The sequence below is a fragment of the Fusarium subglutinans genome, assembly GCF_013396075.1.
Source record: "Fusarium subglutinans strain NRRL 66333 chromosome Unknown NRRL66333_c0000043, whole genome shotgun sequence".
NCBI lineage: Eukaryota > Fungi > Ascomycota > Sordariomycetes > Hypocreales > Nectriaceae > Fusarium > Fusarium subglutinans.
Genome location: NW_023502106.1, coordinates 188,302 through 203,287, shown reverse-complemented (window position 1 = coordinate 203,287; position 14,986 = coordinate 188,302). Strand labels below are relative to the sequence as shown.

Sequence of the window (14,986 nt, the reverse complement as noted above, 5' to 3'; positions counted from 1 at the left end):
ATACTAACAATCAGACATGTGATAGCTCCCATACACCGTTTAGTTGCCAGTGATTATATTAGGCTGCTGGTCACCGCCGTTGGGCCGTTTCACTTCAACGCCCGCTCATAACCGCCGTCTGTCACCTGTGTCACATTGGGCTGCGAAGAGTAACATCCAGTGCTACAACGATGAGATGTTCCTTCATGTCAATTAATCCTCAGTTTTCAGTCTTTTCTCCTGTTCAAAGCCCCTGCACCAGATAAACACCACTCAAAATAGACATCGTGCCACGAATCATCAGTGGAGCAATAAACACCTTGTCCATGTCTGCATCGTGTCTTTGCTGCACCTGCATAATCTACGACATGCATACCCGCAACATCCTCCTCACTCAAGTGTCTTGCAGGAACACAGATCGCCAATACATCCGCCAAGGACCAGGGCATCGCATCATATCGTCAAACACCATGAAAGGCGGTCATTGACTCACGCCATCGCCGATACATGCAACGCTGGCAATCCACTTGGGCATCAATTATACCACTTAATCCAAGGATACAAAACTCTGACTCATGACAACAAGTTCAAGTTTTACTACCTGCCAGCAAATCTAGCATCGTGTACCATCCCCAATATGCATGCCACATCATCGCGATTCCACCAGTGGGGCTTCACCGCCAAAACCCATTAATCGGTATGGATACCTACCTATTTCAAGGCCCTACAACTCTCTTGTCCTCAATTCTCCCCTCAAACCGCTCATCTCCTCCCTCTTTTCTCACAATTATACCCTGTCCTTCAATGTCCCGCCAGAAGAATGCGTCTCATACACACCAAAACCTTCCAGCTAGAGGAATTCTACGGCCAGCCTCCCGAATATGCCATTTTATCACACACATGGGGTCCCGACGAGGCCACGTACCAAGACTGGCAGGGCAACCTCGAGCTCATGAAGCTCAAGAAGGGCCATCAGAAGATTCGCCGCGTCTGCGAGCAGGCGAGAAAGGATGGCCTCATGTATCTCTGGTGCGACACCAACTGTATCGACAAGAGCAGCAGCTCAGAGGTCTCTGAGGCCCTGAATGCCATGTTTTCCTGGTACAAGAATGCGTCGGTTTGTTATGTCTATCTGAGTGACGTGTCGCCCATTGATACGGGCGCTTTTGATCCCATGGTGCAGTTTAGACAGTCGAGGTGGTTCACTAGAGGTTGGACCCTACCTGAACTCTTGGCTCCTACGTCGGTGGTGTTCTTTGCGAATGACTGGACGACTATTGGAACGAGAAAGACGCTTGCCAATACGATTTCGTTTGTCACCAAGATCGATCAGCAATATCTGGACTGCACCTTTTACAAGGCCAGTATCGGCGAGCGCATGTCTTGGCTATCCAAACGAGAGACAGAAAGAGTCGAGGACATTGCCTACTGCATGCTGGGTATTTTCGACATCAACATGCAAATCGTTTACGGCGAGGGAATGCGGGCGTTTATCCGACTACAAGAAGAGATCATCCGTGTCTCAAACGACCAAACACTCTTCTGTTGGGCCTGGGATGAGCGATACGTTCCTCACGACTGGGCTAGCATTCTCTCCCCATCACCAAAGACCTTTGTCGACTCGAGCATCTACACCGAGTGGCCTGTCCACGAAGCAAAGACATATACCATGACGAATGCCGGTCTGTCAATCAGGCTGCCCATCATGAACACCATCACCGAATCAGTCGAGCAATGGCTCGTTCTCCTCAACGCGAGACGAGACTCAGAGAACCAACAAGTCGCACTGCTTCTAAACCGTTTACCAGGAAAGGATCGCTGCACTCGCAACCGAACACCACCCTGTCCAGTACCAGTCCTAACAGGGTCTACAAAACTCCGAGAAGAAAACATGTTCATCGCTGGAAGTCGAGAGCGTGCCTCGTACCAACCTGACTTCCACGGCTATGGCAGCTACGAAGTCCTCGTCACTCTCGATAGCGGTGCCATTCCCTACGACAGCATAACATCCTGCCCCCGCCTAGAATCCGGAACCATCAGTCTCCAATCATGGGATCAAGCAGGCCACTACGGCCGCGTGCTCGCCATCCAAGGCATGCAGAGCATAAAAAAGAGCGAAAAGCGCGCGTCCGTATTCATCGCCACCCTAGTCTTTGGCATAGAAGTAATCGGTTCTAAAATCGAATGGTTCTGCAAAATCCGGGGTATCCAAGAATCTTCCTCCGCCTTTAGCAACAATACCCTCGAAGAAGCTGTTTACGAAGAGGAGCAGGATATCCGATCTCAACTTGCGAGAACGGGACACTGGAGGGCTATCTTTGATCAAGAGAAGGATACGACGTCTGATACGGTGCGAAAGCATGAGATTGATCTGTTAACGTCGGTGTCGTTGAGTTCTGGGGTGAGGATATCGGCGTCGTCTATGATGGCGGTTGCGCATTTGCAGTTGGCGCATATTGTGAAGCCAGCGGAGGTTGCGCCGTGGGATGATGGGCATAAGTTTAGGACTGCGGATGGAGCGAAGGATCTGTCGAGATGGTTGAGTGCTTTGGAATGAAGAATGAAAACTGAAGAATGATTTACGAACATGATATAATGAAAATGATAGATATGCAAGCACTAGAATACTTTGACAGATTGAACAATGAAGAACCTTTTCTTTATACCTCAAGGGTCCTAATTTGTTCTACTTCATTTTGATAACTGTCTTCTTTGGACCAAAGTCCATGAAGTCCTTCCCCTCAATAGCAAGTCTATCCACTGTGATAGCCGTCTGCCTCTCTTCAATCTCAACATCCTTATCACCTCTCAAAACCACCAGGAACACCAACTGATTCACTAATCCATTCCTCAGCACTTCCTTCTTGAGTCTCGCCGCCACTAAACAACGATACTTCCCCGTTGGCAAAGTCATGTTATGCTTAAAATTCCTCTCCCTAACACATCCAATTGCCTGATCAGTCCCGGGTATGACCACCTCACTGAACGGTTCAGTCCGGACATCAAGCGTTACAGTCCATCCCTCTAGCTTAACCACCTTATCATCAATACTAACCATCCGCGGAATGAGATCACCGTTTTCGGTCGCTGTTTCAGTAAGGTCGATGGGATACTGCACAGTTCCTCCCCAACCGGCCCAACTCCAGCTTGGGAAGGCTGATCGTCTTGTAGGCTTGACTGTGTAATTGTGGATCCAGGCCAACGATTGAGTGAAATCTTTGAGTGGCATTCCCCACTCGAAACCTTGAGGGTAGGCAGGTTTTCCATAGCGTGCGAGAACACCCTGGAAGGCATTCAGAGAGTCACCGTCGTTAGTGAGAGACCGCGAGGTATAAGCTGTTACCACTGATATGAACATTGACGAAGTTCTGTCCAGGGCTTGGGTGTTCGTGGCCTAGATTCGTTACCATTTGGGACCTTGTAACAATAATTCAACAAACCTCGACGTAACCAGCTTTTATCTTCCCCCCAGAAACCTTGGTCCAAGTAAGGTCCACAGCTGAATCATGTGCCTCGGCATAATCGCTCGGCCACAGCGTCTCCCTACACTCCAGTACCCATTGCGTCTCCGTCAAGTACAACTTTCTCGTAGACAAAACATCCTCTTGCCACGTCCAGGCCCTCGTTTGCCAGACTGAAGACTTGATCTCTGACTCGATCTGTGGAGGGACGACTACTAGATCCTGTCCGTTGATGCGCTCTCGTGTAGACCCCGCGCGGGCCTTTGATATCCCAGGAATGCCATAGTCGGAGCGCGGACCTGCGACAGCTAAGATAGTTATTGTGGCAGAGTAGTAGATCAGGTGCATGAGTTGAAGCTGCTTGGCTTTGCTGGCTGCTTGTTCGGGCGTTGGGTTGGGGCTTTGATCGATACAGAGGGCATCAACCTAGACAGTTAGCGATACATCAAAGAGGTACTGGGTATACACACCCATAGATATCGTTTTCCGAGCTTTTTGGTCAAGGCGATAGCATCCTCAATAGTCTGAGGAAGTTTGCCGGCCTCCAAAGCTCCATCGGCGGGATGTATACCGCCCCAGACGTAACTAAGCGCCAGATAATCGCAGTTGTCAGGACAATCAACCACCTTTCGGGTATCAACATCAAGCATTTTAGTAATCAGCAGTCGTTTGTCGAATTTGGCATTGCACTGCTCTGAATGATGCTTCTGACAATGCTCAAGGCTTTTCTTGATATGATCAACATCAACCATCCCTTCAATAACTCTAACGTTGCAAAGCTCTTCTGAACAAGAGCTAGTATGCATGGCTATCGCTTCACCAGTCATCATAGCAACTCTCAGCTGCTGACCCGCGTTAAAGAAACTCGTTTTGAATGACAAATCGAGAACAGGTGTTGAAAGACCAAACCAAATTGCAAACTTTCGTTTATCGTTTTTTGGAACGCATTCCCAGTGATCCTGTTGAATATACCATCGATAAGGAATAAGCGTGATAACAGTAGTATCGTGCTCCGGAGGGGGTCTAGGAATGAGTCTATAGAGCAACCGACATAGTGGACAAGAAGGCTTCATGTGAAACCGTGACAAAAGACCAAAGCGTAGTCTGTAAGGTTCCTGTTTTTTAAAGTGTTCAAGATACTTGGCCTTTTCTAGCTCGCCTCTCTGGTTGAGATCTAATGGATCCGCTTCGTTAAAGGCGCGGATGATGTCGAATTCGGCACATCGTTTGCAAAGCTCGCTTGGGTGTAGGCGGAGCTGTTCCAGTAAGTCCTCATCATTTCTGGTCCATGGCTTCGTGGTATTATTCACACCGCTGGGGAAGGCCTGGGTTGGTTGATTCTGAATCGAAGGACAAGGCTGGTCTACCGGCTCGAGCTTGCGGCAGAAGCAGCATAGTCTTGAGTTCTCGATAGACATGTTGTCTGTGGCTGGGTCGGAAAGTTACTGCACTATCGAGTGTATCATCAGACAAAAGCTGCTGAACAATGTGGCAACGCGATTGGAACCTACTTCACAGTTGACAGTATACTCAACTCTAGAAACAGTATCTGATTGTAACAAACGGTCTTCTTACTGCGGGGTTGAGCGTCAGCGGTAAGACTGAGTGGATTCTTGAACGTGATGGCTCGTACCGGCGGGTGATAGGATGAGATCAGACAAGGATCAGGGCTAGTCCACTACAAAGTGGAAAACGCCTTGTACAGCCACAATAGACGGGATTGCAGCTGAGCTTTTCAACCCTATTAATGGGGGGATAGAAAACTTAGGTCCTTGATCCTCAATGGTGAAAAACTTAGGCCAACTTACCATAGGTTTAGGATACTTTTGCCGAGTTTATTTTGACACCATATAGTAAGGTCTGATGTTTTGCTGCTCCGAGGTCTCTTCATCAGCGCTACTCATTCAGGAAAGGAAGACATGGAGCAGATATTCTTATCATTCTACTCAGGATTGGCACTTCTAGCTAAATTCTTTCCACCAAGGTTGTCGCCTATAATCGTTTTCAAAGCCCAGCTAAGAAGAACTATGTATGCATACATAATAAACTATTACTATTTATTTCTTACATCAAGCATGCACCTAAGTGTTGCAACGCGCCCCCCTTTTATGAGAGCGCCAATAACTGATGCCAAAACAATCCTGGCAATAATGATACATAAAGTTAGACATCCACGGTTTGCTCAAGGTGCAAGCATCAATACGGTGCTATGTGAAGTGGTTTTAATTGATAGTTCTTGTCTTTCTCCTTTGTGTGAAATACTTTCTCTTATGGTAATCGAAGAATCTCTGCATTCCGTTTGTTGAAGCGACTTGTAAAGCGCTGCGGTGAAAGCCACCGTGTATGATCATACTAACTCCCTTCTCCAGTAGTAGCCGCACAATCTCTACATTGCCAATCTCTCAGGCGGCCAGCAAAGGAATATCAAACAAATAGACGCTAGCTTCTCCAGCCATGAAGTCTCTTTCGGACCATGTGAGCCCATCAAGACATGGACAATGTAATGGAGGGCCTTGATCCATTCGAGGTCCTAGTTTACGTGGACTGTTACTCCTATATACTTTGAGTCATTGCTGGACTTCTTCTGATGGCTTGGCACGAACGTCATAGTGTACCCAATACCATGCTGCGTATCGTGATATCGGGAATTCAATTTCAGATATGTAGTCGCTGTCTTTGACACCAGATACGTAGGCCGCGTAACCTTTACAACACCGTGCGACAATCTACAGTGCCACCTTACCCTTGCATCTCGCTTGGATGAGAAAAGAGAGTGCCATGCTAACCTGATCTGATTCCTGCATAATGTTGGACAAGCCTAGCCCCAACATATGATGTTGGTTACATCAATGCGCCATTTTCTATCTCTACCCACGGCCGAAAACTCTCACTCCGCCACCTTCTGTTCAACTAAGTTCTAACTACTGATTTGGATGCGAAAACATGGACAAAACCGACGCGGCACCGGCAGCGATTAGTGAAACAAACCCACGGAATCCGACTGAGATTCTTCCGGAATCAATCCCTCCCGAGATGCCTAGCCAAGCAGGTCTGGACCTTGTTGCAGCACAGGTACGGTGCTCTGCTTGAATCTGGATTCATGATTACCTGATAGCGATATAGCCTCTGGAAGAGAACGAAGGGGATGACGATGACTCGGCGCTAGGGCAAGACTTGTAAGTGCTATATTTATCCTTTCTACTGTCACTAATGCAACACGCTAGTGCAAGCTCGACTGCTTCCCTTACCTCAAGTATTCTCGAATATCGAAAGTTTCAGGGTCGGACTTTTAATAGCGACAAGTACGAGACTGAATATTTCGCACCAAATGATGAGAGGCAGAAGGATTCCATTGACATCTCGTAAGGAATACTCTATGCAACCAACATATGATCGTCCTACTGAAAGTCAGCAAGTCATCACTACCTCATGCTACTTCTCGACGGCAAGCTTTCGCTCGTCCCCTCGCCAGATGACTTGGAAGCCAGTTTCCCATGTTTATTACAGCGTCTTGCTTAAACTAACGACATGCAGAAGGTACTTGACGTCGGAACAGGTACCGGTAAGCAATGCCTCGGATAACAGCCACTGTAGGAAAGAAGCTGATGATCAAATAGGTATATGGGCAATGTAAGGATGAGTCTTGTATCTCACACAGAGCTGTTATAAACACTGATGTCTCGCAGCGACTTTGCCGACCAATATCCCAACGCCGAGGTCATTGGAACAGATCTTTCCCCAATTCAACCTGATTGGGTACCACCAAATGTCCGATTTGAACTCGAGGACGCAACTAGTAACTGGACTTGGTCCAACGACTACTTTGACTTTATTCATATGCGCTACTTGATTGGCGCTATCGGTGATTGGGGCGCGTTGTTCAAAGAAGCATTCCGCAGTTGCAAGCCTGGAGGCTTCGTCGAATCTGTCGAGGTCAATCCGACTTTCCTCAGTGACGATGAGACAGCTACCGATGTGAAGGCAGTGCAGACATGGAATAAGCTTTTCAGAGAGGCGAGCAAAGCTTTTGGTCGTAGCTTTTGCGAGATTGAAGGGGACGCAGAGCTTCTGGCTGCAGCTGGATTTGTAGACGTGCAAGTTAGTGACTTCAAGGTATCATCTCTCTCAAACATTGTCCCTTCGAACCTTTGTATCTAACATCGTCAAGGTTCCTGTCGGCGGATGGGCCAAGGACTCCAAGTTACGTCAAGTCGGCCAGTTCCTTCGCGCAACGATGGAAAACGATCTTGAAGGTAAGCCAATCATCGGTTCTGCTCTTCAGTCTTCTAAGAGAAATACAGGATATACGATTATGGCTTGGCATCAGATATTGGGGTGGCCGAAAGATGAATATCAGTTATTTCTGATGGACATGCGAAAGGCTCTCAGAGATAAGAAAGTGCACAGCTACATACGTGTTCGGTTTCTTAATGCCCGCAAGCCATGAGATGCGAGGTAGATAGGAACCTGGGAAATGAAGACTACAGTATCTGATCGTAAGATATAGTCTTCTCACTGCGGGGTTAAGAGTCAGCCGTAAGACTAGGTAGATTCTCTAATGCGACATATCGTGCCGGGTAATGAATTGGTCAATATTGGACCCGGAATCAGAAACCTAGCCCACTATAAATATAAAAAACGCCTTGCACAGCCACAGGCGTCCTTCCAGCTGAACTTTCCCACCTCATCTATTGGACGAGGTCGCTACAGCGGCGCTAAGAATTTGGTCAAGACTCAGAACAGCACTTATTATCACACTCAGGATCAGCATACATTTCTCAATGAATCCATTCTACCAAGCCTATTATCCGGCAATCGCTTTCAGAGCTCATTTGACACTAATCCGGTCCAATACATCCGACCTAGTCGAACTCGTCTCGCAAGCATGTCGGAGGCATCGGAGACTCCGCTGGCTCAGCCATATCCTGGACCTCCGCTGCCGAGTTCGTCACACATTCGCCTCATCCACCTGCTGCCCGGAACCGACACAGCAGCTGTCTGCTGTGAGCTAATCACGGTTTCTATTAACGCCGCACCAAGATATGAGGCTTTGTCGTACACGTGGGGTGATCCCTCGATTACAGAAAGCATCACCATGACCACGCAAGGCTTCGAGGTTACGCAGCCATTCTCGGTAACTTCTAACTGTTTCTCTGCCCTAAAACGTCTTCGGTATAAAGAAGAGACTCGGATTCTCTGGATTGACGCCTTGGCTATTAATCAATCCAATGTTGATGAAAGAAATCACCAAGTCAGCCTCATGTCAAGGATATACTCCCAAGCTGCAGTTGTAGTTGTTTATCTCGGTGACGCAGCAGACAACAGCGACCTGGCCATCGATTTCATCATGAATTGTTATGATCCTTCTCCCAATACTACATCGTTGAGTTTCCCAAAATCTGACATCTTGATGCAAGCCCTTCGAAATCTCTTTCTGAGACCTTGGTTCACAAGAGTCTGGGTGATTCAAGAAGTCTTTCTATCAACTGAGAAGACCATATACTGCGGAGACAAAGAACTCTGTTGGTCCGCCATGGAAAACTTCAAGCATTACCTCGTGAACACGAGAATGCAATTTCGACTGCCCTACGTGGTCTCAATGTCAAACCGCCGTTTCGAAGAGGAGACCACGGAAGAACTACTGTTGAAAACTCTCCTTGATTCCCGACACTGTCAAGCAAGCGATCCGCGCGATAAAGTGTACAGCCTACTACCGATACTGCAGTCTCATATCAAGTCATTGGACTTGATACCAAAGTACCAGGATGGACTAGACAAGATCTACACGGATTGTGCTGTGTCTCTGTTGACAAGTTGCGGCTGGAACCTTGTGTATGCTGTACAGGGCCAATCAAGTATAGAGGCCTTACCGTCTTGGGTTCCAGATTGGAACGTCACGCCTCAACGGTATATTATCGGTACAGCCCCCTGGATGGAAATGAGCTATTTTTGGATAGACAAGGCACTCCCAGGGATTCCAGATAAACCTCAGATCATGATGCGCCACTCGAATGATGGACAAATGCTCGTGCTGAGAGGATACGGATATCCAGGCGGAAGAGTTGTGAGAATGGGATCAACTTACATCGCGGGTAAAAATCCTTTCCCCGCTAAAGAGTGGTATACCATCGTGCATAAGAACGGCGCAGCCAATAACTCTGGATCCACCTCATCAAGCGTAAAGCTCCCTCACCGGACAGAATCCTTGTTCAAGTTCCTTCGACTTGCCCACTACTTGTACTCGTCAAGCATGGAAGATAAAGAAGGAGACCCTGTAAACGAGCTGCCGGAACCAGATTTTATCATAGGAGGCTCACGAACATCTTATCGAGATTACAAGTTTGGTTCGAGATGGGAACATACTGTAAAGAAATTGGCTTCTGAGAGGAAAGATGGCGTGCTGCCGTTCAGGGACATACCCTTTCATTATGCGGCGGAGGGTTGGCCACCGAGTTATGGCAATACTATTAGTGGGAACTTGGAGGCTTGTCATCTACGTCGGTGCTTTGTTACAGACACTGGATATTTTGGAATTGCACCTGCAGAAACGCAGATCGGGGACCAGGTCTTCATTTGTGTTGGAGCTTCAGTTCCGTTTGTTCTGCGGGGCATTCATAGCAGTGGAGGTGATGAGTTTCGCATGGTAGGGGAGGGCTATCTAGAAGTCGGCGGGTGGCATGGAATGATCACGAAAGAGGGTCAACCTCAACCTCTGTACATTGTATGATTCAAGTTAGCTTTATCTCTATATCAAGACTCAATCCTTATAAAGAACTCCTGCTCATCATCCTTCCTCTCAACAACCGCCCTCCTCACAAGATCGTCCGCAACAGCTAATCTCAACTTCTCCGCCGTACACGGAGCATCCAGCACCAGAGGTTCACTAACACCGTTCATCTCCCTCGCAGACTTGACTGCTTCTCTTAAAGCAAAGAACACAGCACAGCCTAGGAACAGAGGAGGTTCTCCTACGCCTTTGCTACTTTGGATGGAGCCTAGCTTTGACCAATTGATGGGGTTGCCTTGAGAGTCGTGTTGGAGGGTGTTCACGTTGAAGACTTGGGGGATGTCCGAGAAGCCTGGGATTGGTTAGTGAGAGCTTCAGAAGTGGGGAGGCGGGAACACTTACCAGGGATTTTGTATGTTCCTGGGCCTTTAGTGAAGATTTCGCCTGATTTCATCCAGAGGGATTCCTCCATGGTGAAGAGACCTTGGCCTTGGACAAAAGCACCCTCGATTTGACCGTAGTCCATTGCTGGGTTGATGGATCGTCCAATATCCTACAAAAAGAGTCAGCACCGACGGGTGTTTGTTTTAATGGTAACGTACCATCATGAGATCTGTTCTCAATACTGTAGAGTCACCAGTGAGAGTATCCAGCTCAACCTCCGATATGGCCCTGAAGGTATCATTAGCGAGGCTATCCCACAAGAATGATACAGTAGAACTTACACTCCTTGCGTAAAGTAATAGTACCTGAACTCAAAGTCAGCAGAGCCTCTATCACAAGAGATCAATCACTCACATCGGCAAAGGATCCTTCCAGTTCCCCCACTCATACCCAATCCTCGGCATCTTCCAAAAACCATTCGCCGCTAAATTAACTCTGTCCCTATACGCCGCATGCGCAATAACCGCCATACTAGCATCTTTACCAAGCTTTTCTCTATATGGCTTCAGCCTCTCATTAATCTGATCACACGCATTCTTCACAGCTTGGCCGTTGATATCACTACCGGATGATGCAGCGGTCGGTGAAGCATTGGCGACTTGGTCGGTTTGGGATTCTTTGTTGTAGATTGAATCGACACTCACGTTGAGTTCTTCGGCTGCGACTTGGGTCATCTTAGTGTACAGACCTTGGCCCATTTCCGTACCGCCGTGGTGGAGAAGGACAGAGCCGTCTTCGTAGATCTTGACGTAAGCTGCCGCTTGGTTGAGGTGGAGGGCTGTTGCGAAACTACTTTCATCAGCAAGCTACTGCTAATCTATTTCAGGAGACTTACCTAAGGCCGAATTTGGTTGGGATCCTAGAAATACCTCGCTTCTTGAATCGATTCTTGGTGTTGAACTCTTTGATGGCAGACTTGCGCTTCTCAAACTCGGAAGAGGAACTCAACTGCTCCATCATAGTAGGCACGTGGAAATCATCCGTGATCTCCTGCAGGAAGGGTGTTCGCTGACCGACTTCGTACAAGTTCCGCATTCGAAGGTCATCAACGTCCATGTTTAGAGACTCTGCGATCTTGAACATAATCGTCTCGGTGATGTACATCCCCTGGGGACCACCGAAGCCTCGGAAAGCCGTGTTGCTGACCGTGTTCGTCTTGCAAACATGTCCGCGGACCCAGACGTGAGGAATGTGATAGCAGTTGTCGACGTGAGTACAAGCTCGGTCCCTATCACTGTTAGCCCCTCACCTCACCGCTTCCAAAGGAGTCGACTCTTACATGACTGCGCCGCTCATATCTAACGAAGCACCCGCATTGTTATAGATATCAATGTCCAAAACCTGTATCTTACCCTGCTCATCAACACCAACCTTCCACTTCGACTGGAACGGATGTCGCTGTCCACTAAAAGCAATATCCTCATCACGATTCAGCATCATCCTCACGGGCCTCGCCGTCTTCTGCGCTGCGAGAGCAAGATACATCGATAAAGCTGTGGTTCTTGACTCTTTACCTCCATACGCACCTCCCATTCTCCGAACACGCATGTTGACTCTGTTCATAGGCACGCCGAGCACTTGCGCGGTGAAGACTTGGTTCTCCATGAGGTTCTGCGTCGAGATGTAGACTTCCATTGACCCATCTTCCATGTGAGGAATCGCAAGCGCTGCGTTGGTCTCGAGATAGAAGTGCTCTTGGCCGCCCATGCGTGTGGTGCCCTCGAGAACGTGAGCGCATCTGCTGAAGGCTTCGTCTAGCGACCCACCAAGAGCATCGCCCTTTCGAAGTTCTTTACCGTGTTTGAAAAAACTCTTTGCTTTGATGGCTTCGTCGATTGTGAAGATGGGGGGGAGGCGCTTGTATGTTACTGTGACTGCGTCGGCAGCAGCACGAGCTTGAAGCGCTGTGTCGGCGTAGATCATACCGATGACTTGGCCGTAGTATTCGGACTTTCCATCTGCAAAGATGAGTTCATCGAGCACGACAGGGCCCCAGATATTCTGCTCTTTGGTGATGCTGTCCTTGTCGATATAGCCAACTACACCGGGCATCTCTAGGGCAGCTGAGTAATCAACGCTGAGAATCTCTGCATGGGCTGCTTTGGACATGACCAGCGCTCCGAAAAGTTCGTTGTGCTGGCGTGGCATGTCATCGACATACTCTGCTTCGCCGGTACAGTGCTTGACGGCGGAGAGGTGAGGAATTGGACGGCCGACTTCCTTGGTACCTCTGTTCAGCATCGAAGACGTGAAGTTGTCGCGATTGCCGGATGAGATGCCGCGGTGAATCTCCTCAATGATATTGGCATCGACTTCACCGAGACCTAGATCGTGAACGACTTCGTGCCAGAAGCGGAAGAACATGGAGATAGTGAGAACTGTAGCACGGTTAAAGAGCGTATAAAATGCTCGAGGGAGTAAACTGACCTTTTCGGTAATGTGCCATACCGCCGGGTACACCAAAGGGAAGCTGAAACTGCTCCAACAGAGCATCAATCGCAGCATCCAAGGTCTTTATATCAGACCATTTCTTCCCCACGACAGCCTTCTGCGCTATCTCAGCCATAACAGTCGTCGGCGCCATACCACCAATAGCAAAAGCAGCATCCTCCACAACCCCATCCCCATCCAACCTCACCCTAAACCCAGAAGTGACAATAGCAATATCATCATCCTTCCTCTTCGCTTGCTTATAAGCCTTGGTAATCTCAATCTCATCACTCGGAAGCGGGACCACAATCTCTGTTATGACTCCATCTTCAGGAAGTGCTGTTGTTCTGTATGACAGAAACCACGAAGATAACGGAATCTCAGTTGTTCCAGCAGCTTGGGAATGGATCTTTACCTTGGCGCCTGCGGCTAAGAGGACGGGTGCGGAGTCGGAAATGGGACTTGCGGTGGCGAGACTTCCTGCTAGACTAGCTACATTGCGGATCTGTCGACCTGCAAAGTACCGAAGTTGTTTGCGGAGAGCTTCTAGCGCTGAAGCGCGTCGACCAAGCTTGGCGTACAAAACAGTACACATCTCTTCGACCTTTGTCAACGAGAGGTTTCCGGGTATACTGATACTCTTCAGCGATTCCAGTTCAGCCTGTTTCATCTGAAGAGGATCAATAGTGAGGCTGTTCAGCTCAGCAATGTCTGCTGCAAACACGGAAACACGATAAGCTCTCTTCTTGAAGCGTACTTCGATCTGGGTTTCACTTGCACCGCCGACGATCTTGGCCTCTGGAAACACGCCTTTCAGGTCGATCAATTGCTGGAGGTTTGTAGGTCGGAACCAGAGTCTACGATCGTCGCCGTAGCAGATCGGCTGAGGTTCGTACTTTCGTAGCGCTGGAGGGAAGATGGGCTCTGTCGATGGATCGTATGGTAGAAACGTCTCTCCAAAAGCCGGTTTCTCTGGTGATCTTGGTGGTGTGCTCGGTGTTTCCTGTGGTCTGGGAGCTGTGATCGGTGTCTCCATCTCCTTCGGGTTCGATTCATCTACACCAGTTGAGCCGCATCCTTTTGAATCAGGGTTATCTCGACAGCAGCCTCCAGGACGACCGCATGACCCAGTCTTGTTCGCTTCGCGCGCAACAGTCGCATAATCGTCCTCTGTGGTCTTCTCGGGCGTTATCTCCTTGCCGTTGATCTCAGCTATGGTTCCGTTGAGGTCTTCTGTGATGAAAGTTCGTGCAGCTTCGAAGATGGGCTTGTAGCCGGTCTAATCACTGTAAGCAGATAACAAACTGGTTCTCTGGGGGTAGCTTACGCATCGGCACAGATTTCCATCGAGATGGCCCTGTAGCTCAACTTCAGAGTTGGTCAAGTGAAATTTGCCATCTCGGTATGAGTTTCTGATGAGTGCATACAAACTCATGACAATTCCCGGCGTGCAGAAACCGCATTGCGTGCCACTACCCTGTTAGTCTCATATTTTTACTTAAACCCTTGATTTAACTTACTGCATCTTGGCAATCCTCTCCTGAAGCGGATGCGGCCTCTTCACCGTGCCCAGCCCCTCAACAGTGATGAGACTCTTTCCATCGACACCAACAAGCGGATACAAACAAGCGTTCACAGCAAGATGTCTCACGCGTCCAGCTTCAAGTGTCTGGAGGACAACAGTGCACGCTCCACAACCTCCTTCTCCGCATCCTAATTTCGTTCCTTTCAGGGAATCTTGAGCTCGGATCCAATCTAGCAGAACCCAATCCGAATTGGGGTTCTTGACTGTCACTGGTCGGCCATTGATGTAGAATTTTATATCGGAGGTTCTGTAAGTTGTTTTTATCAGGGCTGCGAGTGATTCGACTGCCGTTTTGGGGGTGTTTTCATCGGTGTCGGATAAGGGCGGTGATGGGAGAGCGTCCTGTGAAGTCTTCATTGT

General features: G+C 48.6%; 4 protein-coding genes across 4 annotated transcripts; 2 read left to right on the top strand and 2 right to left on the bottom strand.

Annotated features, from left to right (window-relative positions):
* Positions 1-799: 799 nt before the first annotated feature.
* On the top strand, positions 800-2,536 carry FSUBG_4789 (vegetative incompatibility het-e-1; the record flags this gene model as incomplete). The annotated part of the gene is made up of 1 exon (XM_036682814.1): positions 800-2,536. The coding sequence occupies one exon, from the start codon at positions 800-802 to the stop codon at positions 2,534-2,536; it is 1,737 nt and encodes a 578-aa protein (XP_036539711.1).
* A 129-nt stretch (positions 2,537-2,665) lies between these two features.
* Positions 2,666-4,858, bottom strand: FSUBG_4788 (uncharacterized protein; the record flags this gene model as incomplete). Its single annotated transcript, XM_036682813.1, has 3 exons — positions 2,666-3,373; positions 3,420-3,866; positions 3,911-4,858. The coding sequence occupies 3 exons, from the start codon at positions 4,856-4,858 to the stop codon at positions 2,666-2,668; spliced, it is 2,103 nt and encodes a 700-aa protein (XP_036539710.1).
* A 1,525-nt stretch (positions 4,859-6,383) lies between these two features.
* FSUBG_4787 (heterokaryon incompatibility protein het-6) lies at positions 6,384-10,167 on the top strand (the record flags this gene model as incomplete). The annotated part of the gene is made up of 7 exons (XM_036682812.1): positions 6,384-6,512; positions 6,564-6,616; positions 6,665-6,802; positions 7,127-7,553; positions 7,609-7,693; positions 7,742-7,839; positions 8,092-10,167. The coding sequence occupies 7 exons, from the start codon at positions 6,384-6,386 to the stop codon at positions 10,165-10,167; spliced, it is 3,006 nt and encodes a 1,001-aa protein (XP_036539709.1).
* A 23-nt stretch (positions 10,168-10,190) lies between these two features.
* Positions 10,191-14,983, bottom strand: FSUBG_4786 (xanthine dehydrogenase; the record flags this gene model as incomplete). Its single annotated transcript, XM_036682811.1, has 10 exons — positions 10,191-10,519; positions 10,570-10,720; positions 10,770-10,839; positions 10,893-10,916; positions 10,966-11,400; positions 11,447-11,839; positions 11,891-12,989; positions 13,039-14,320; positions 14,369-14,513; positions 14,562-14,983. 10 exons carry the CDS (start codon positions 14,981-14,983, stop codon positions 10,191-10,193), a joined length of 4,350 nt encoding a protein of 1,449 aa, XP_036539708.1.
* Between the last annotated feature and the right edge of the window lie 3 nt (positions 14,984-14,986).